General features: G+C 45.4%; 1 protein-coding gene across 10 annotated transcripts in view; it reads left to right on the top strand.

The window, feature by feature from the left end:
• DGKI (diacylglycerol kinase iota) overlaps positions 1-23636 on the top strand; it is a 223620-nt gene that overhangs the window by 148553 nt on the left and 51431 nt on the right. For all 10 annotated transcript variants that reach the window (XM_072145184.1, XM_072145182.1, XM_072145181.1 and 7 more), the window contains 7 exons: positions 369-398; positions 2015-2084; positions 2165-2205; positions 2602-2729; positions 4082-4210; positions 15161-15186; positions 18475-18512. In XM_072145184.1, the coding sequence (XP_072001285.1) occupies positions 369-398; positions 2015-2084; positions 2165-2205; positions 2602-2729; positions 4082-4210; positions 15161-15186; positions 18475-18512 (462 nt within the window). The remainder of the gene's footprint in view (positions 1-368; positions 399-2014; positions 2085-2164; positions 2206-2601; positions 2730-4081; positions 4211-15160; positions 15187-18474; positions 18513-23636) is intronic.

Here is a 23636-nt window from a genome sequence, read left to right as displayed (position 1 = left end):
TTTTGGGAACCTGTAATAGATTTATCACATTCACCGAAAGTTAACAAGAAAATGACAGGAGGGAACGTTGTAGGATCCTAATAAACTCATGTGTCAGCTAAAGAGACTCAGATGTGCGAGAGTGGCCCCCGGCAATGCGGAACAGATTGTAAGGTGCAACATGGAACAGCAGTACATGAGCTGCAGTATCCAGAGCACCAGCAGGTGGCAGCACAGAGGAGGAGCTGCACTACCAGTTATATCCACCGGGTGACATCATCTGTCACAGTAATCAATATTTCCATGGGATTTTAGGTTTAAATAATTGCAGGAATAATAAATCATCAAATTTAATGTGATTCTGCTTTACTTCTTTTTGATTTTGAAAGGATCTTCATTCTGTGAGAGATCACTGCCAGGTATGTACAAAAATATAACTACTATAATACTGCCCCTATGTACAAGAATATAACTACTATAATACTGCCCCCTATGTACAAGAATATAACTACTATAATACTGCCCCCTATGTACAGGAATATAACTACTATAATACTGCCCCCTATGTACAGGAATATAACTACTATAATACTGCCCCCTATGTACAAGAATATAACTACTATAATACTGCCCCTATGTACAAGAATATAACTACTATAATACTGCCCCCTATGTACAAGAATATAACTACTATAATACTGCCCCTATGTACAAGAATATAACTACTATAATACTGCTCCTATGTACAAGAATATAACTACTATAATACTGCCTCCTATGTACAAGAATATAACTACTATAATACTGCCTCCTATGTACAAGAATATAACTACTATAATACTGCCCCCTATGTACAGGAATATAACTACTATAATACTGCCCCCTATGTACAAGAATATAACTACTATAATACTGCCCCCTATGTACAGGAATATAACTACTATAATACTGCCCCCTATGTACAGGAATATAACTACTATAATACTGCCCCCTATGTACAAGAATATAACTACTATAATACTGCCCCCTATGTACAGGAATATAACTACTATAATACTGCCTCCTATGTACAAGAATATAACTACTATAATACCGCCCTCTATGTACAAGAATATAACTACTATAATACTGCCCCCTATGTACAAGAATATAACTACTATAATACCGCCCCCTATGTACAAGAATATAACTACTATAATACTGCCCCCTATGTACAAGAATATAACTACTATAATACTGCCCCCTATGTACAAGAATATAACTACTATAATACTGCCCCCTATGTACAAGAATATAACTACTATAATACTGCTCCCTATGTACAAGAATATAACTACTATAATACTGCCTTCTATGTACAGGAATATAACTACTATAATACTGCTCCTATGTACAGGAATATAACTACTATAATACTGCCCCCTATGTACAAGAATATAACTACTATAATACTGCTCCTATGTACAAGAATATAACTACTATAATACTGCCTCCTATGTACAAGAATATAACTACTATAATACTGCCCCCTATGTACAGGAATATAACTACTATAATACTGCCCCCTATGTACAAGAATATAACTACTATAATACTGCCCCCTATGTACAGGAATATAACTACTATAATACTGCCCCCTATGTACAAGAATATAACTACTATAATACTGCCCCCTATGTACAGGAATATAACTACTATAATACTGCCCCCTATGTACAAGAATATAACTACTATAATACTGCCCCCTATGTACAAGAATATAACTACTATAATACTGCCCCCTATGTACAAGAATATAACTACTATAATACTGCCCCCTATGTACAAGAATATAACTACTATAATACTGCCCCCTATGTACAGGAATATAACTACTATAATACTGCCCCCTATGTACAAGAATATAACTACTATAATACTGCCCCCTATGTACAGGAATATAACTACTATAATACTGCCCCCTATGTACAAGAATATCACTACTATAATACTGCCCCCTATGTACAAGAATATAACCGCTATTTCCCACCCGCAGGATCATGATGGGTCTCTCCCCCGGTTGCTCTCCGCTCAGCGTCTCAATCCTCGTTGGTGCTTCCTAGATGGTAAGTGGAGATATATATTGCAGTAGTATATTATCTGTACATGACTGCTCACAATTTCTATATCTCTCTTTCTCGCACAGCTACCTCTGCTGACCGCTTTTATCGGATAGATAGATCTCAGGTGAGTGACGATAGGGGGCACTTAAGTCTGTTGATGCTTTCCATTTAAGAGGGTGCCCAGATTCGAAAACTTGGGGTTACTAAGAGCAGTCATCCTGTGCCCCATTTCATACAGAGTATTGATGTAAATGTTCAGGTGTAATTCCTCTTTTGTCCAGTGGTGTCACTGCAGGCAAACTGAGCACTTCCTGTTGGGTTTCTGATCTGATTGCCGGTGATCACAGTAGAAAGACACTTTATGAGTTGGTTTTAGACATTGGAGCCTTCAAACGGCGAAGGAATACTGAAGGCAGGGACCCCCTTAAAATTCTCACAGATGTTAAGGATTCTGGGAGTGTTGAGGGGGGAACATATTGGACGTATTACCGGATAATTGTCGGCTTGTTTGTCTCCACAGGAACATCTACATTTTGTCACTGAGATTTCCCAGGATGAGATCTTCATATTAGACCCCGAGGCCGTAGGGAGTCCGCAGGGCGGTGCCGGTTCGGGGATGCCAGATTTGGTGGTGGAACAGCCGTCGGGGTGAGTGTTTGTGTCCCCATGCCAACACTTCCTGTTGCTGACCCCCCGGTAGTGTTATCATGACCAGCACCTGCATCGGGGTCTTAGCCGATGTGGTCACAATATCAACCCCCCCATTTATTCTCCAATTTGGTGTATGTCCCAAAGTGGAAGACCACCTCCTATCATTTTCCAAATAGATGGGTGTCCCAAAGTTAGTGACCTCACCCCCCTTATCTATCAGTCTTGAGGTTGTAATGTGAAAGACCCCCTCGACCACTACCATTCTCTTCTCTAAATTAGTGGGGGTCCCAACGTTGTCCACTTCCCTCATCCATCATTCCCCGAATCGGCAGTAGACCCAACTAGTTGTCCTCCACCTATAAATTTAGAAATTAGTGATGGTCCTGAAATGATAGACCCCCCCTAAACCTAAACCCCCATTCTCCAATTCAATGGGGGTCCGAAAGTGAAAGCCCCCCATGAACGTATCATTCTCCAAAATTCTTGAGATCCCAAAGTGAATATCTTCCCCCTATGACTTTCCAAGATAGTGGGGGTCCCGAAGAGGTCTCGAAGACAAAGACCCTCAACTATCATTTCCTAATTTGTTGGAAGTCCCAATGTGAATGAACCTCAACCACCTATCACTCTCCAGATAAGTGGGGGTCCCAAAGTGAAAGACCCCAACATTTCATTCCTGAAGTTGATATGGTCCCAAAGTGAATCAATCCCACCTATCAAGGTGGATGTCCTAAAGTGAAAGACCCCCACTGGTTATTCTCCAAATTGGTAGGGGTCCCAAAGTAAAATGCCCCGCCCCCATATACATTATCCAACCCCCCTATATATCCCCTCATATCGTTCCTCATATTGGGTGGGAGACCAAAATGTATTGTCCTCCAACTATTACTTTCCTAATTAGTGAGGGTCCTATAATTAAAGACCCCCACGCACCCACCCACCCATCATTTACCGAAATGGTGGAGGTCCCACCTATCATTCAGAATGAAAGACCACCACCTGTCATTTGCCGAATGGTTGGAGGGAGGGGGTCCCACAGCTGAAAGACTCCCCCCACCCCCCTCCCACATAAATTGGTGGAGTCCTAAACTGAAAGACCCTTCTACCAACCTATTGTTCTCCAAATAGATGACACCCCCCCCCACATATCTCCCTCACTTATGTTAAAGGGTTTGTCCTAAAAAACCCACAGACACATCCTCATTCATCCCTATGGAGTGGGCGTGGCTTAGTGGTATTGAGGGGATTTGGGGCTGATGTTCCGGAATGCTGGGGGTTATAAAGTTGCTTTTGATATAGTTCCATGTCATGTGATCAGTAAGGTCTGTGTTGACTCCTCCTCCTCCCAGGTTGTCGGAGTGGTGGACGCCCACGTGTCGGAAACGTATTGTGAGTGACAGCTGCGTGCCCGGGAAGTTGTCTCTACAGAACGAGCTCTCAGACAAGAACCAGGATTCTCCTCCCTCCAGCGCCTTACCGTAAGTCTCCACCATTGCTAAGATCTCTGCTTGCTGTCACTAAATGTGAACATTTTCTATTGCTCGCCGATCTAGCCTGCTTTCACAGCTGAGGGTCTGTTACAGTTGGATTAGGGAATCTTGCAACACAAACCACTCTCTGTGCATATGACATGTGTTATCACACTGCTGGGTAATCAGACGTTTGTGTAGGTTGTTAGTAGCAGCAGGACTGTGATATATGGATTTAGATTCCAGGATTGTACTTGGGGCCTGTCCTCACACTGATGTGCTCTGCGCTCTCTGCATCTATTGTTAGGTATTTTCCTTCGGGAGATGTGTAATCATACATTTGTGTAGGTTGTTAGTAGCAGCAGGACTGTGATATATGGACTTATATTCCAGGATTGTATTGGGGTTGTGTCCTTACACTGCTGTGCTCACTGTATTGAACAGTCCCACCCTATGCTCCAAGTTAAAGCTGTAGCAGGATTCTGATTGGATGGTACAGCAGTCACTCAATAGTAGAATATAAATTCAAATATCACAGTCCTGCAGCTACTAATGACAGATACAAAGATCGGATTACACACTTCTCCAGGGGCAGGCTTACACTGGCTGCAGAGAGCGCAGAATACAGCAGTGTGAGTGAACATCACTAGTACAATTCCTGGGATATAAATCCATATATCCACAGTCCTGCTGTTACTAACAACATAGACAATGATGTGATTACATATCTCTCCAGCGTCAATACCTGCAGTTCAATGCAGAGACCTAAGAGCGCAGCAGTGTGAGGAGTCATGCCCACGACACAACCTTGGAATATAAATCTATTTTTCACAGTCCTGCTGCACAATCCAAGTAACCTTTGCCCTTGGACCATCATCTGGGCACATTTAAGGTGCCCCGGATGTTGATCTTGGGGTGGGGAGGTGACAACAATTAGGAAATTGCGTTGGTTAACTCTTTCTATGCTGGGACAGGACTTGATTGCTGATTGGACGCCTTTATGTAATGTATTACCCCATAACACTGCTGGTAATGTAGGAGGACATCCTGCGGGGGCGCTATAACGGCAGCCATATTGGATGAGACAAGTAATTCATAAAAAAAAAAAATTCTCTCGAAAGGAAAATTGCGTTTTTCTCATAAAACGGATTAAAATTTCATCGCACTGTGAAAGGGTTTCATAAAATTTTTTTTTTTGTTGGCTGTGATCCGCCATCACACACGCGCGTCCTCAGGGCACCGCGAAAATGAGATTGTAATTGCCGGCATGCAGGAGGAAATTAATTATACGTTCTGCTTTTTAATCAAGCGAGCGCCGCGTTAATTCTGTTTTATTTCAGGTGGGATCTGATTAGTCATGTCGATGATGGGGATAGGAAGGTGGGGGGTCGAGAGGGGAGGAAGCCCCCCCCCCCTTATACTCTCACACCTGGAGCCGCCACCTAAAGAGGAAGGAGATGGGTGATTACATGCAGTGTATGTCTTGTGGCGGATCCACATGACCTCTGCCACGACCTTGTGGAATGAATGGCAGCCGACTCTTAAACAATCCATGTCCATGTAAGGTGGTCAACTAAAAGTTTGGCCTCCCTGGTGTATACACCCTTTAACCCTTATTTACAGATCTGGACCTCCAGGTCGCTACCTCTTGAAATTGTCACATTAGGGTGACAGATCTCTGCATCACAAATCAGGTAAAGAGTTGTTAGAGTGGTTAACTAACCGCTTCAAAATTCAGCCTAAGTGACCTCCCTGGTTTTCACCCTTTAACCCCCTATTCAGAGATCTGGACATCATTACAGGGAGACCTCCGGGTCGCTACCTCTTGAAATGGTCACATTAGGGTGACAGATCTCTGCATCACAAATCAGGTAAAGAGTTGTTAGAGTGGTTAACTAACCGCTTTAAAATTCAGCTTAAGTGACCTCCCTGGTTTTCACCCTTTAACCCCCTATTTAGAGAATTGGACATCATTACGGGGAGACCTCCAGGTTGCTACCTCTCGAAATGGTCACATTACGATGACAGATCTCTGCATCACAAATCAGGTAAAGAGTCATTAGAGTGGTTAACTAACCACTTCAAAATTCAGCCTAAGCCACCTCCCTGGTTTTCACCCTTTAACCCCCTATTCAGAGGTCTTGACATAATTACAGGGAGACCTTCAGGTCTCTAACATTTGAAATGGTCACATAAGCGTGACAAATCTCTGCATCACAAATCAGGTAAAGAGTTGTTAGAGTGGTTAAGTAACCGCTTCAAAATTCGGCCTAAGCGACCTCTCTGGTTTTCACCCTTCAACCCCCTATTTAGAGATCTGAACATCATTACAGGGAGACCTCCAGGTCGCTACCTCTTGAAATGGTCACATTAGGGTGACAGATCTCTGCATCACAAATCAGGTAAAGGCTTGTTAGAGTGGTTAACTAACAACTTCAAAATTCAGCCTAAGCGACCTTCCTGGTTTTCACCCTTTAACCCCCTTTTCAGAGGTTTGGACATTATTACAAGGAGACCTCCAGGTCGCTACCTCTTGAAATGGTCACATTTCGGTGACAGATCTCTGCATCACAAATCAGGTAAAATGTTGTTAGAGTGGTTAACTAAACGCTTCAAAATTCAGCCTAAGTGGCCCCCTGGTTTTCACCCTTTAACCTCTATTCAGAGATCTGAACATCGTTACAGGGAGACCTCCGGGTCGCTACCTCTTTAAATAGTCACATTAGGGTGACAGCTCTCCATCACAAATCGGGTAAAGAGGATCAAGCCAGGATAACATCAGGAAAAGGAAAAGTAACGGAAGCAATGTAAGGGTCATGGGAAACAGTCAGAGAGAGGAATATTTGCAGGTCTTACAGAGTGCAAGAGGAGCTACATGCAGTATAAGTAGCTGCAATAAAAGAGGAAGTAGATACAGTGAAAGAGGAAGTAGCTTCAGTAAAGGAAGAAGTAATTACTTCTTAAAGTAAATGAATAAATAGTTAGGAAATAGTCAGTAGAGTAAAGGAGGAAGCAGTTAGAGTGAAATAGGAAGTAGCCATGGGTAAGGAGGAAGTGGCTACAGACATGGAGAAAGCAATAGCGATAACGGAATTAAGGAGGAAGTAACTACAGGGAAAGAGTCACAGATACAGTTGAGGAGGAAGTAGCTACACTAAAAGTTTAACTAGTTATAGTGAAAGAGGAAGTAACTACAATAATGCTAGGAGAAATGAAAAGCAGAAGTAGTATTACAGTAAAGGAGGAAGGAAATACTTTGAAGGAGGGAGTAGCTACAGTAAATGAGGAAATAATTACAATTAAGGAGGAAGTAATTACAAGGAAGCTAAGGTAAAGAAGGGAGTAGCTACAGTAAAAGTAAAAGTGCTGTTGTGAAGGAGGAAGTAGCTACCCTGAAGGAGGAAGTAGCTACCCTGAAGGAGGAAGTAGCTACCCTGAAGGAGGAAGTGGTTACAGTGAAGAGCGAAGGAACTATAATGAATAAAGAAGTAGGTACAATAATCATAAAGTACTGCAATTATGTCTTTCTTCATTGCAGTTAAAGGAGAAGACTTTATTATGTTGGCGGAAATAACTAAAGGGAAAGAGGAAACAGCTACAATGGAGGGGGAAATAATTACTATGAAGCAGTTACAGTGATGAATGGAGCAGCTGCAGTAAAGAAATTATCCATAATGAAAGATATAGTAAATAGAATAACCGAGGAAATAGCTACAGTAATGGAGGAAGGAGCTACAGTGAATCAGGAAGTAGCCACAGGAAAGGATGAGGTAGCTTCAGATAAACAGGAAGTAACTTCTAGTGAACAAAGAAGTAGAAACAGTAAAGGAGGAAGTAAATACAATAATTGAGGAAGTAGTAACAGTAAAGGAGGAAGTAGCTGCAGTGAAAACAGGAAGTAGTCAAAGTAAACGAGGAGGTAGCTACAAATAAACAGGAACGAACTTCAGAGAATAAAGGATGGTACAATAACTGAGGAAGTAAATACAATAATTGAGTAAGTAGCTACAGTAAAGGAGGAAGGAGCTACAGTAAAGGAGGAAGTAGCTGCAGTGAAGCAGGATGTAGCCACAGTAAAGGAGGTACAAATAAACAGGAAAGAACTTCAGAGAATAAAGAAGTAGAAACAGTGGAGGAGGAAGCAGATACAATAATTGAGGAAGTAGCCACAGTTAAACAGGAATGTTGGCTACAGTATAGGAGGAAGAAGCTACAAATTAACAGGAAGTAGCCTCCATGAATAAAGCAGTAGCTACAGTGAAGAAGGAAGTAGCTATAAATAAACAGGAAGTAGCATCTGTGGATAAAGTAGTAGCTACAGTGATTGAGGAAGTAGCTACAGTAAAAAAAATGAGGTGAAGGTGACTAAAGTGAAGGAGGAAGTAAATACAATAATTGAGGAAGTAGCCACAGTTAAACAGGAATGTTGGATAAAGTATAGGAGGAGGTAACTACAAATAAACGGGAATGAACTTCAGAAAATAAAGGATGGTACAATAACTGAGGAAGTAAATACAATAATTGAGTAAGTAGCTACAGTAAAGGAGGAAGGAGCTACAGTAAAGGAGGAAGTAGCTGCAGTGAAGCAGGATGTAGCAACAATAAAGGAGGAGGTAGCTACAAATAAACAGGAAGGAACTTCAGAGAATAAAGAAGTAGAAACAGTGGAGGAGGAAGCAGATACAATAATTGAGGAAGTAGCTACTGTAAAGAAGGAAGTCGCTACAGTGAAACAGGAAGGTTAGCTGCAGTTTAGGAGTAAGTAGCTACAAATAAACAATAAGCAGCCTCTTTGAATAGAGTAGTAAAGGAGGAAAAAAATGAGGTGAAGGTTGCTAAAGTCAAGGAGGAAGTAAATACAATAATTGAGGAAGTAGCCACAGTTAAACAAGAATGTTAGCTACAGTATAGGAGGAAGTAGCTACAAATCAACAGGAAGTAGCCTCTCTAAATAAAGTAGTAGCTACAGTGAAGAAGGAAGTAGCTATAAATAAACAGGAAGTAGCATCTGTGAATAAAGTAGTAGCTACAGTGATGGAGGAAGTAGCTACAGTAAATAAAAATGAGGTGAAGGTGACTAAAGTGAAGGAGGAAGTAAATACAATAATTGAGGAAGTAGCCACAGTTAAACAGGAATGTTGGGTACAGTATAGGAGGAAGTAGCTACAAATAAACAGGAAGTAGCCTCCATGAATAAAGTAGTAGCTACAGTGAAGGAGGAAGTAGCTATAAATAAACAGGAAGTAGCATCTGTGAATAAAGTAGTAGCTACAGTGATTGAGGAAGTAGCTACAGTAAAAAAAATGAAGGTGACTAAAGTGAAGGAGGAAGTAAATACAATAATTGAGGAAGTAGCCACAGTTAAACAGGAATGTTGGATATAGTATAGGAGGAAGTAGCTACAAATTAACAGGAAGTAGCCTGGAAGCTCACAAGATACTTTGGTCACATGTGTGGTTTTCTGAAGGAGTCTTTCGTCTGACCACTTTTAGAAGACCTACCTAATCAGGAGACCCCCCTAATCATAAGATGGTCACCTGGCACTGCCAAAATCTGCAACTTTACTCAGTATTTATCTATAAGTTGCCAGTTACTTTAGGTTCCTCTGTCTCTGAAGTCCACGTTTATCCTTATATCACATCTGCGGCCACTGGAGGACATCCGTCCTGCCCCATAGACGCAACATTTTAGACACCTGAAAACCGATAAGAAGCGCGAGTAATGAGGTTATTGTGACGGACTGGAGAGTCCTCGCTGGAGCCCGGGCCAAGATGAAATCTTTCTTGACAGGACTGAGATTAACAGTCACACAGCCGCGATCAGGAGACTATCTGGAGAACGTTCTGGAGAACCTGGAGCTCATCTGTTTGAGGGGCTCCTCGCCTCATGTGCCTCCTCAGTACCCGGTACATTCCGCTCTATCACCACCTCTCTATGGTGCGTTTCTTTTATATTGTCGTTATTGTAGTCTTTTTTTACAAGTTTTATCCCCTGTGATGTACAAAGTCTAAAAATATTTTTTAGACTTTTCTGATGCTGCTTTCTCGCCTTCCGGGAGGGTCAACTTGTCTGCCTGTTTCTAACCCTATAAAAGCTGGCGGGTTGTGATAACAAGATCTCCACAATCACACGACTTTGAATATTGAATGTTATGAACATATGTTTGGCACTCTACAGCCCCCTCCCTTCTGCTCTTAGTAAAAGCTGGACAGCAGTTACTAAGAGCAGATGAAAAGGACCGTGCAGTGTCGAAATTCAGCCCAGCAGTGTCGTCATGTTGTAAAAGCTTCATTCCTGAAATGTAAATTAATTTTTGACAGTTCTGCTGTGCAGTTGGAGAGATCGTCCCACTAACACCGCTCCAGGATCAATATCAAATCTTTATTTAAAATTTTACTTCATTTATTATTATGTGAATGTCTGATGCTGCTTTTTTCACCCCGTGGAAGGGTCAGCTTGTCTCACCCCGTGGAAGGGTCAGCTTGTCTCACCTCGTGGAAGGGTCAGCTTGTCTCACCTCGTGGAAGGGTCAGCTTGTCTCACCCCGTGGAAGGGTCAGCTTGTCTCACCCCGTAGAAGGGTCAGCTTGCCTCACCCCGTGGAAGGGTCAGCTTGTCTCACCCATGGAAGGGTCAGCTCGTCTCACCCCGTGGAAGGATCAGCTCGTCTCACCCCGTGGAAGGATCAGCTCGTCTCACCCCGTGGAAGGGTCAGCTTGTCTCACCCCGTGGAAGGGTCAGCTTGTCTCACCCCGTGGAAGGGTCAGCTTGTCTCGCCCTGTGGAAGGGTCAGCTTGTCTCACCTTGTGGAAGGGTCAGCTTGTCTCGCCCTGTGGAAGGGTCAGCTTGTCTCACCCCGTGGAAGGGTCAGCTTGTCTCACCCATGGAAGGGTCAGCTTGTCTCACCCTGTGGAAGGGTCAGCTTGTCTCACCCCGTAGAAGGGTCAGCTTGTCTCACCCCATGGAAGGGTCAGCTTGCCTCACCCCGTGGAAGGGTCAGCTTGTCTCACCTCGTGGAAGGGTCAGCTTGTCTCACCCATGGAAGGGTCAGCTTGTCTCACCCTGTGGAAGGGTCAGCTTGTCTCACCCCGTGGAAGGGTCAGCTTCTCTCACCCAGTGGAAGGGACAGCATATCTAACCCCATGGAAGGGTCAGCTTGTCTCACCTTGTGGAAGGGTCAGCTTGTCTCACCTTGTGGAAGGGTCAGCTTGTCTCACCCCGTGGAAGGGTCAGCTTGTCTCACCCCGTGGAAGGGTCAGCTTGTCTCACCCCATGGAAGGGTCAGCTTGTCTCACCCCGTGTAAGGGTCAGCTTGTCTCACCCCATGGAAGGGTCAGCTTGTGTCACCCTGTGTAAGAGCAGCTTGTCTCACTCATTGAAGGGTCAGCTTGTCTCGCCCCGTGGAAGGGTCAGCTTGTCTCGCCCCATGGAAGGGTCAGCTTGTCTCACCCTGTGTAAGGGTCAGCTTGTCTCACCCTGTGTAAGGGTCAGCTTGTCTTACCCCATGGAAGGGTCAGCTTGTGTCACCCTGTGTAAGAGCAGCTTGTCTCACTCATTGAAGGGTCAGCTTGTGTCACCCTGTGTAAGGGTCAGCTTGTCTCACCTCGTGGAAGGGTCAGCTTGTCTCACCCTGTTTCTTACCCTGTGATGTTGTCATAAAGGGATCTCCACCATCACAGGCTGAGGCCCCTTTTGAATGTTACATACACTTTAGACACCAGGGGGCGATACATGACCGCTCTACCATTAGAAGGCACTTTCCTATGGGTGGCGCTGGTCCACCTGGTCATCGCCCTTTGACCTGGGTCTTAATGTATCATTAATGAGAAGCTTTGGCCTGCAGCAAGTTCTTGGGCTTGGGATGAATATCCATGAAATATTTATGGGAATGGCTTTGGGTGCAGGTAGTGATTTGCTTTTTGTGTACATTTCCGATATTTGATCGTTATCCGAGCCGCCTTGTCTTGGGGCCGATGTGTATTGGATCCTACAGGTCATTGCATAGTGATTGTTGAGGTGGATTATTCCATTTTTGTATATATTTGCCCCCATCGTTTTTGGAATTTACTGGGTCTCTATACACAGGGGACCCTTACACTAGCGCCCTCTATAGGTAGGTACCCTGTAGGACCATGCTACGTCTGGTTGTAATGGGTTACCCTTACACTTTTCACGTAGGTTCCACAATGTGGCCACTAGGTGGCACTGTGACTGCACCATTACAGGGGAGGGGGAGGGGGGGGGGGTTCCGGCCTTCCTTTATCTTGGGTTTGTCAAGAAAATACCTTGGATTAGAGTAAACAAAGAGGGAATATCAGTGTTATCCGTCCTGCAGCTATGAATCTGCGCTGCCCCCCCCCCCCCAGACATCAACGCAAAGACCCTTCATATGTTCTGCAAGCCAAACCACACTAATGGAAACTGCTACCATCCCGAAAATTCTGGCTAAACCGATGTCATTTCTGATCCGTCACCGCGAGCAGCGCTGAATATTTATTATATCACTCCGATATTCAGCGCTGTATCCTAGGAGGGAGGACAGTGCACAGACATGGCATTACTTATCCTGTATTATACCCCAGAGCTGCACTTACTATTCTGCTGCTGGTGCAGTCACTGTGTACATACATGACATTACTTATCCTGTACTGATCCTGAGTTACATCCTGTATTATACCCCAGAGCTGCACTCACTATTCTGCTGCTGGTGCAGTCACTGTGTACATACATGACATTACTTATCCTGTACTGATCCTGAGTTACATCCTGTATTATACTCCAGAGCTGCACTCACTATTCTGCTGCTGGTGCAGTCACTGTGTACATACATGACATTACTTATCCTGTACTGATCCTGAGTTACATCCTGTATTATACCCCCAGAGCTGCACTCACTATTCTGCTGCTGGTGCAGTCACTATGTACATACATGACATTACTTATCCTGTACTGATCCTGAGTTACATCCTGTATTATACCCCAGAGCTGCACTCACTATTCTGCTGCTGGTGCAGTCACTGTGTACATACATGACATTACTTATCCTGTACTGATCCTGAGTTACATCCTGTATTATACTCCAGAGCTGCACTCACTATTCTGCTGCTGGTGCAATCACTGTGTACATACATGACATTACTTATCCTGTACTGATCCTGAGTTACATCCTGTATTATACCCCCAGAGCTGCACTCACTATTCTGCTGCTGGTGCAGTCACTATGTACATACATGACATTACTTATCCTGTACTGATCCTGAGTTACATCCTGTATTATACCCCAGAGCTGCACTCACTATTCTGCTGCTGGTGCAGTCACTGTGTACATACATGGCATTACTTATCCTGTACTGATCCTGAGTTACATCCTGTATTATACTCCAGAGCTGCACTCACTATTCTGCTGCTGGTGCAGTCACTGTGTACATACATGACATTACTTATCCTGTACTGATCCTGAGTTACATCCTGTATTATACTCCAGAGCTGCACTCACTATTCTGCTGCTGGTGCAGTCACTGTGTACATACATGACATTACTTATCCTGTACTGATCCTGAGTTACATCCTGTATTATACCCCAGAGCTGCACTCACTATTCTGCTGCTGGTGCAGTCACTGTGTACATACATGACATTACTTATCCTGTACTGATCCTGAGTGACATCCTGTATTATACCCCAGAGCTGCACTCACTATTCTGCTGCTGGTGCAGTCACTGTGTACATACATGCCATTACTTATCCTGTACTGATCCTGAGTTACATCCTGTATTATACTCCAGAGCTGCACTCACTATTCTGCTGCTGGTGCAGTCACTGTGTACATACATGACATTACTTATCCTGTACTGATCCTGAGTTACATCCTGTATTATACCCCAGAGCTGCACTCACTATTCTGCTGCTGGTGCAGTCACTGTGTACATACATGACATTACTTATCCTGTACTGATCCTGAGTTACATCCTGTATTATACTCCAGAGCTGCACTCACTATTCTGCTGCTGGTGCAGTCACTGTGTACATACATGACATTACTTATCCTGTACTGATCCTGAGTTACATCCTGTATTATACTCCAGAGCTGCACTCACTATTCTGCTGGTGCAGTCACTGTGTACATACATGACATTACTTATCCTGTACTGATCCTGAGTTACATCCTGTATTATACCCCAGAGCTGCACTCACTATTCTGCTGCTTGTGCAGTCACTGTGTACATACATGCCATTACTTATCCTGTACTGATCCTGAGTTACATCCTGTATTATACTCCAGAGCTGCACTCACTATTCTGCTGCTGGTGCAGTCACTGTGTACATACATGACATTACTTATCCTGTACTGATCCTGAGTTACATCCTGTATTATACCCCAGAGCTGCACTCACTATTCTGCTGCTGGTGCAGTCACTGTGTACATACATGACATTACTTATAATGGAAGTTACTGTCAGTGTTAGGACCTCTGACCCCGGCAGTCGGCCTGATAGTAGATGAGGTGATGCTTAGTCTCCGGGGGTGAGATGTCTCAGTCATAGATCCTGTTACAATCCTTGGGTGCAATCCAGGTCATATTATCAGCTCGTTAGCAGCTCATTAGCAGCGCTCAGTCAAAGCGTTTCTTCACTGTCTCTGGGGCTTATGTATCACATCAGATGGAAAAAAAATCGGAACGCAACAATACATTAATTGAGGAGCCTGGGAAAGCTGGGTGAGAATTCCTGAGGGATGTCACCCAGCTTTCTAGAATAGTCCAGTACCTTTTTATAGAGGAGTTTATTTGGCTTCTATGTTACAGAGAGAGATTGGATCAGCACATTCCTGCAGGACCAGACTACACACTGTTCATATGTAGTCTGTAACCATGGCAACGCATCATTCTATATAAACTTTAGATGCAGATTTGCAATTAAAACTATTTGAATCATCTTTTAATTGTGGTTTTTGTATTTCAGATCCCCGGTGTCGGCAGAAGAACAAGGTGAGTTATTATTTCTATTGTTAAACCTCCATCACTGGGTGTGGTCACGCTTCAGATTTCATCCTGAGCCTCCTGGTTCTGAAACCATCTCTTTTACTTGTTCTTGTAGTTCCATCTTATTTTGTCAGATTGGTCCATTTTTCGAAAGTTATGGTACCTCATATATAAAGCTGAATGTCCGTGTATGTATATGTTTGTTTTTATGTATGTATGTGGGTGTGTATATGTAGGTGTGTGTATGTATGTATGTAGGTGTGTGGGTGTGTGTGTGTGTGTGTGTATGTATGTATGTGGGTGTGTGTATGTATGTATGTATGTATGTCCGCTATAGGAATCTGCACCGTTGCGTTTAGAATCACCAAATTTTGCACAGCTACTCAGGGAACGTCACAGTCTAGGTTTTGAGCTGAAATTTTCACCCCACTTTGTCTAACAGAGACTGACCGTCAGTCTGGGACGTAGACCGAAAGTCAGTCTGGGACGGAGACCGACAGACAGTCTGGGACGGAGACCGACAGACAGTCTGGGACGGAGACCGACAGACAGTCTGGGACGGAGACCCACAGTCAGTCTGGGAAGGAGACCGACAGTCAGTCTGGGAAGGAGACCGAAAGTCAGTCTGGGACGGAGACCGACAGACAGTCTGGGACGGAGACCGACAGACAGTCTGTGACGGAGACCGACAGACAGTCTGTGACGGAGACCGACAGTCAGTCTGTGACGGAGACCGACAGTCAGTCTGGGACGGAGACCGACAGACAGTCTGGGACGGAGACCGACAGACAGTCTGAGACGGAGACCGACAGACAGTCTGGGACGGAGACCGACAGACAGTCTGAGACGGAGACCGACAGACAGTCTGAGACGGAGACCGACAGACAGTCTGGGACGGAGACCGACAGACAGTCTGAGACGGAGACCGACAGACAGTCTGGGACGGAGACCGACAGACAGTCTGGGACGGAGACCGACAGACAGTCTGGGACGGAGACCGACAGTCAGTCTGGGACGGAGGCCGACAGTCAGCTACAGCTAGTAGCCTATAAATATATCATAAATTAGACCTGCCATCAGCCACCACTAGAGGGAGCTGACTGGAGGGAAATGCCTATAATCACGATTGATTTGTTACAACCTCCATCCTAAACTATGGCACCTGCTCTTCATGACCTGCTCTACCAGAGGAGGCGCTATAACATCAAACACTGTAATCTTATCCCTGGCATTGCTGTTCGGAGCACTCTGTATGGAGCCGAGCCAAAAATCTTGCTGACTTATATATTCCCTGCGGCTTTCAGACTGCCGTTTTTTTGCGCTTTGGACCCCTCTCCTTCGAGAAAGTAAATAATTGAAAGTAGGAAAAGTAAATAAATTCGGAGACGGTCCACTAAGTAAAGCTGGAAGTTCCAAACCGCCCCCTAGATGAATGATTTAGCAGCGCGGTGTAATTTATCCAGTGTCCGCGGCCCTCGCACAACTTGCGGCGTTACGTTTCTTTTCGGAGTAATTGCTTGGAGCCATAAATACCTTTCAAGTAGGATCCATCAATATAAGAGACTGCAGCAGAAAATCTTGGCATGAGATTGTTTGCTCGCTCTGCAATGCAGCGAGGCGCACGGCTGACGGATATATCTCCATGCCTCTACTCCCATGGTGCCGAGCGGAGGTTGTCTGGTGTAGCAGAGGTGTGTTTGGTGGACGGAGTAGGACTGCATCGCTCAGTTGCATTTATGATGTTAAAAAGGGGGGCTGGCTCTGGGTTTTCCCACAATCACAACTTAAGACCCTGAATCCCACCCCTTTATGGAAGGGTTCTTGGGCAACACTAAAGATCATGGGCAGCCCCACTACTGGGATAGTTGTCCTTCCTTTTCTTTGCTCAACCAGAACATAGTAGGCCACAACATCTATCCAACTTTTCCAGGGGCAGCTGGCCAGGTGCCCACCCCTTTAAGGCAGGGTTCCTGGGCAACTCTAAAGCCTCCGGTCCCTTAGACCAGACCCATGATGCTATGAAGCAGTAGATCATTGAGATCACCACTACTGGGATAGTTGTCCGTCCTTTCCTTTGCTCAACCAGAACATAGTTGGCCTCAACATCTGTCCAGCTTTGCCAGGTGCCCACCCCTTTAAGGGAGGTTTCTTGGGTAACGCTAAAGCCCCCCGTCCCTTAGACCAAACCTATGAAGGTATGGAGCAGTAGATCATGGACAGCACTATTACTGGGATTGTTGTCTTTCCTTTCCTTTGCTCAACCAGAACATAGTAGGCCTCAACGTCTGTCCAACTTTGCCAGGAGACGACTGGCCAAGTGCCCATCCCTTTAAGGCAGGTTTCTTGGGCAACGCTAAAGCCCCCTGTCCTTTAGACCAAACCTATGATGCTATGAAGCAGTAGATCATGGGCAGCACTACCACTGGGATAGTTGTCCTTCCTTCCTTTCCTTTGCTCAACCAGAACATAGTAGGCCTCAACATCTGTCCAACTTTGCCAGGTGCCCACCCCTTTAAGGAAGGGTTCTTAGGCAACGCTCAAGCCTCCAGTCCCTTAGACTAAACCTATGATGCTATGAAGCAGTAGATCATTGAGAGCTCCACTACTGGGATAGTTGTCCTTCCTTTCCTTTGCTCAACCAGAACATAGTAGGCCTCAACGTCTGTCCAACTTTGCCAGGTGCCCACCCCTTTAAGGAAGGGTTCTTAGGCAACGCTCAAGCCCCCAGTCCCTTAGACTAAACCTATGATGCTATGGGGCAGTAGATCATGGGCAGCCCCACTACTGGGATAGTTGTCCTTCCTTTCCTTTGCTCAACCAGAACATAGTAGGCCTCAACATCTGTCCAGCTTTGCCAGGTGCCCACCCCTTTAAGGAAGGGTTCTTAGGCAACGCTCAAGCCCCCAGTCCCTTAGACTAAACCTATGATGCTATGGGGCAGTAGATCATGGGCAGCCCCACTACTGGGATAGTTGTCCTTCCTTTCCTTTGCTCAACCAGAACATAGTAGGCCTCAACGTCTGTCCAGCTTTGCCCGGTGCCGTCTGTACCTGGATATAGTTAACCATTTAAAAGTTGTCCAATATTGGAAAAAAAGTGTCTTTCCTCTAGTCCCCCATCTCAGAATCACTACCACTTTTGCATCTCCTGCCCATTTCAGTGACTGCAGTACCAGACTCATCCACATGAGCAAAAGTGGCGCTGTTTTAAAAATGAAAGAGATGACAGCCTGGAGATATATGAAGTGAAGCACTTCTGTATTTACCTCTTGTATTCCTTCTTCTTGTGTTGCAGCCCTGGTAGACGCGGTGCTCGACGGTGATCTCGACAAGGTAAGAGTCCGTGGCTTATACAAAACTTTCCTTCACTTCGGATAAGGAAGCCATTATTAATGATTATTATATTAGAGGGCGGAGTTCTGATGTGTGCACAATCATGGCTTTCAGTTTGTATGAATCGGATTTGTATTGTGGTACAGTAATGGGGTCTACATTCATGGAGGCATCACTGTAGACCCCATTACGGTCCCACTAAGAATTGCATTCGGTTCCTGCTATCCCTTTGCTCTTCATAGCTTGGTCCATACTGGCAGCGTATGGCACAATACTGAGGTATTATACTAAGGGTGGCTTTTATTGGGGGCAATATATGGCTGGGATGGGGGGCATTATACAGACGTGGCCTATGAAAGGGAACCAGAAAAGGGGAGTTGTACAATGATTGGGCACCGTGGTTATTAGTAAGCTACTGTTTTGGGATGTGTGGGACAAGATTAGGTTTGAAAATTTGAGCATGTGTCCCTCTTTCTTCCGAAAATTTCTGGTATGGTGCAGGGTAGTAGTGTGTGTCTGTTGTCTAAGGGTCCGCTCTGTGTGTTGGGTCGGTTTGCTCTTTAGGAAGTGACCACTTCTCAGTCTCCTATAGATCATGACAAACGTTTCAAGTAGTACATAGTAGTCACATTCCCCCAGATTTACTTACCCGGTCCATTCACGATCCAGCGGCGCGTTCACTGCGGTGGATTCGGGTCCGGCCGGAATTCATTAAGGCAGTTCCTCCGACGTCCACCAGGTGGCGCTGCTGCGCTGAAGAGCATCGGAACGCACTCAAGTTCACCGGCCTATTCCTAGTGAAGGTGCAAGCTCCGCGACACTTTTCTTTTTTTAAATGCGGCGGTTTTTCCGAATCCGTCGGGTTTTCGTTCGGCAACGCCCACCGATTTCCATTGCGTTCATGCCAGCGCTGATGCGCCACAATCCGATTGCGTGCGCCAAAATCCCGGGGCAATTCAAGGGAAATCGGCGCAAATCAGAAATATTCGGGTAACACGTCGGGAAAACGCGAATCGGGCCCTTAATAAATGACCCCCAATGTGAGGAAACTCCGGGTCACTGTGACCCACCTAGTACTAAGGCCAAACAGGATAACAGCCAAGCCCGAGCAACAATCCCCTGGTGTGGTCCTTAGGGATGTACGTAGTGTTCTGCAGGTCATAAGGTTCCTCTTCATGAGTACATCATGTAGGATTATCCTATGTCTACAAGCCCTTCAATAATGAGACTGAGAAACCCATCAAGACACCATGAGAAATCTACTGAGGTGTGATGGACCAAACCATTCAAATGGGAGGGGGGGAGTTGACTATTGATACAGAGAGATAAATTGATACTAATCTTTTATCATACCGATCACACACATTTTGCTAACTGGATTATGTCCACAGAGAAGTTTATTGGATGATACATATATAGAGTGCAGCATATAATATAAGCATCTATAAGGGTCTACAAAAGAGCAGGTAAAATATATGTAAGTGCGGCGTCATATTGGGGCACATTTACTAAGGGTAAGTCAGACGCATTTCCGTCGGGTTTCGCAATTTTTTTCCAAATCGCCCTGAATTGCTCCGGGGTTTTTGGCGCACACGATTGGATTGTGGCGCTTTGGCACTGGCTTGCTTGTGACACGAATTGGGGGGCGTGGACGTCGGACAACCCGCCTGATTCGGACAACCCGCGGAATTTAAAAACCGAATTGTGTCGCAAGATCAGCACTCACATGCACCGGGAAGAAGATGGTGAACTCCGATGGATCTCGACGGGGGAAGCGACCCGTCGGCAGGAAATTGGACGTACAATCTTAGTGAAGCGCGGCAGACCCGAATCCTCCTCTGACATACCGGATCGGTAAGTAAATGTGCCCCATTGTGTTCACTGTGTATGCAAATAGCTCTTAATGATACACAAATGAGCTTTCCTCCAGAAGGTCAGTCAATATCCGACCCAATAAAAAGCTTTAAAGAGGACCTGTCACCCAATTTATCGGCACTAGGAGATGTTACTAAAGTGCGCAGCTCCTAGTGCTTGATCAAACGCCGCAGTGTTAGAGTGATAGCGTTACCGGAAACCTTCGGTACCGCTATCAAACACTGCGGCGGGGTACAATGTAATTGTCGGACAGCTCGCAAAGTTGTCCGACGTATTCATCAGGGGGCGGGGTTGGGGCGTGGCTAGGGGCGGTGGCTGCCGCCTAGCGCGTGGCAGTCACTGCCGGCCTATGGAGCGAGCGGGGCGGTCCGGGGAAGGGGCAGCGCCTCGGACCGCCCCCTCATGAATACATCGGACAGCTTTGCAAACATCCTTCAGAAGGACCGGTTCTTTCTCTACAGCAGTACAGATCAGGTTCCTGAGAGGGTGAATGAGATTATCAGTGGCCCTAGACGATTTTCTTCCTTCAGCAGGAGATTAAGGCCTTTAAGGCTTTCTTATAAGCCGGTTCTCCTCTAGAAGATCCAGTACCTGCCAGGGTGATGGAAGAAGCGTCATTGTAGACCCCATTGCGGTGCCACTAAGAATCCCATTTTACTTCTATAAGTTTGTCTCAATTTACAGCAAAAACAAAATTGTACAATCTGGACAATCAAAGTGATTCATTAATTAAGAATTGATTAATAAAGAAGTAATTTTTTGATGATAAAAGTAATTAAAAAAAAAAGTCGAAAACCTTCTCGGCGTGTGATACACGCATCCAAGTATCATTTTCCTACCATCATCATGGAGGCAGAGTGTCCTTCAACCCTATGACGACCATGACGGTAGTCATCACTTACCTTACCCACAACTGTTAGACATTTCATCAGAAGACTATGGGGCAGATTTACTTACCCGGTCCATTCGCGATCCAGCGGCGCGTTCTCTGCGCTGGATTCGGGTCCGGCCGGGATTTATTAAGGTAGTTCCTCCGCCGTCCACCAGGTGGCGCTGCTGCGCTGAGAAGCATCGGAACGCGCTGGAGTTCACCGGCTCCGGCTGAGTGAAGGTAAGTGCAAGCTTCGCGACAGGATTTTTGTTTTAAATTGCGACGTTTTTCCGAATCCGTCGGGTTTTTGTTCGGCCACGCCCCCGATTTCCGTAGCGCGCATGCCAGCGCCGATGCGCCACAATCCGATCGCGTGCGCCAAAATCCCGGGGCAATTCAGGGGAAATCGGCGCAAATCGGAAATATTCGGGTAACACGTCGCGAAAACGTGAATCGGGCCCTCAGTAAATGACCCCCAATATGTTTGGCTCAGCCCTTAGCGCAGTGGAAAAAAAAAAAATCTCCTATTTAATCTATGGATTAAAACCCTCAAAAGTTCTTCGTCTAAGTGGCAGAAACCAGATATTTCGAGCCAAAGGAAAATCGGTAAAAAGCTCCATTGTGCTGGCAGCCGGTGAGTAGGAGCAGATTGATTCTGGGAGCCGAGCCAACAATGTGAGGGAAAGATGATAAGATATTGTAAAGATTTATTAGAAACGCAGGAATCCCGGTAACAATTATTGTGAGGAGACGAAGATTACACAGGGAAGATCAAAAGAACAAAAGCCTCCATAGTTTTTCAGCAATGGCTTCATTTATCTCTCTACCGGGCAGCTCTGATGTTCCTCTAGTCAACCATTATTACTCCTGACTGCCCGGGATTTAAAGGGGCGCTAAACCCAAAAGAAATTGGGGGCGTCGTAAGACATTTCCAACGAGACCCTTCTGGAGCCCCTTCAAAAGTCTTACCAAATCTTAGCCTTCTATCTATCCTTCTATCTCGTCTTCCTTTTCTACTAGGCTCTGGTCCTAACGAAAGGGACGGGACTTTTTGGTGTCCAGTTGAGGCTAAGAAGTCTAAGCAACGTCTCTCCACCCAATAGTTTCATACTCTTAGCAGAGAACATAAAAAAGTTTTGGCCATTAATACATTTTGGGATTCCATCAGGCCTGACATGTCCCAAAAAAGTACAAAAAGAAAAGAACTGAACCATCAGGATGGAAGATCTGATGCCTGATGTGTTATAGAAGTTTAATACAGGCGGTCCCCGGGTTATGTACAAGATAGGTTCCATAGGTTTGTTCTTAAGTTGGATTTGTATGTAAGCCAAAACTGTGGGGTACATTTACTAAGGGTTCGAATCGTGTTTTTCCGCCAGGTTTTTCAGAATTTTACCGTTTTGCGCCGAATTGCCCCGGGTTTTTGACACACACGATTGGATTGTGTCGCAACGAAAACTGGGGGGGAGGGGGGCAGAGAGACGGTGACCATCGGAAAAAAAAATCGGAAAAAAAAAATGTGTCGCTTGACACGCACTTACATGCACCAGGAATAGGATGGTGAACTCCAGCGGACCTCGGCCACCTAGTGGACACCGGGTGCACGACCTTAGTGAATCGCCGGAAGACCCGAATCCTCGTCGGAGAACGCGCCGCTGGATCGGGACAGGACCGGGGAAAGTAAATGAGCCCCTGTATGTTTTATAATTGTAGTGCCAGACGAAAATATTTTTTTTGCCCCTGTGACAAAATTTTTTGCCATAATGGAACCAAGAATTATCAATAAAGCTTCATTACAGACACCTTACAGCGTATCAGTGCAGTCTGGGAGTAACGTAAAGCATCCAGAGAGGTCACTAGAGGTCGCATTGGGCAGAGGAGTCCGTCTTTAACTAGAGGTCGTCTGTAAGTTGTGTGTCCTTAACAAGGGGGCCGCCTGTAGTCTTGTGGAAGCTGCAGAAACAGAATCTTCTCCGATGGTGCGTACAGTGGAGATCCAAATTATGGACTATATGGGGGTCATTTACTAAGGGCCCGATTCGCGTTTTCCCGTCGTGTTACCCGAATATTTCCGATTTGCGCCGATTGTACCTGAATTGCCCCGGGATTGTGGCGCACGCGATCGGATTGTGGCGCATCGGCGCCGACATGCGCGCGACGGAAATCGGGGGGCGTGGCCGAACGAAAACCTGACGTATTCGGAAAAACCGCCGCATTTAAAAACCGAAAAAGTGTCGCTTGGGGAGCGCTTACCTTCACCTGGTCCGAGGTGGTGCATTCCGGCGCGATGAGATGACTTTCAGCGCAGCAGCGCCACCTGGTGGACGGCGGAAGAACTACATTCATAAATCCCGGCCGGACCCGAATCCAGAGCAGAG

This window comes from Engystomops pustulosus, chromosome 4 (assembly GCF_040894005.1).
Source record: "Engystomops pustulosus chromosome 4, aEngPut4.maternal, whole genome shotgun sequence".
Classification (NCBI taxonomy): Eukaryota; Metazoa; Chordata; class Amphibia; order Anura; family Leptodactylidae; genus Engystomops; species Engystomops pustulosus.
This window is presented reverse-complemented; position numbering and strand designations above follow the sequence as displayed.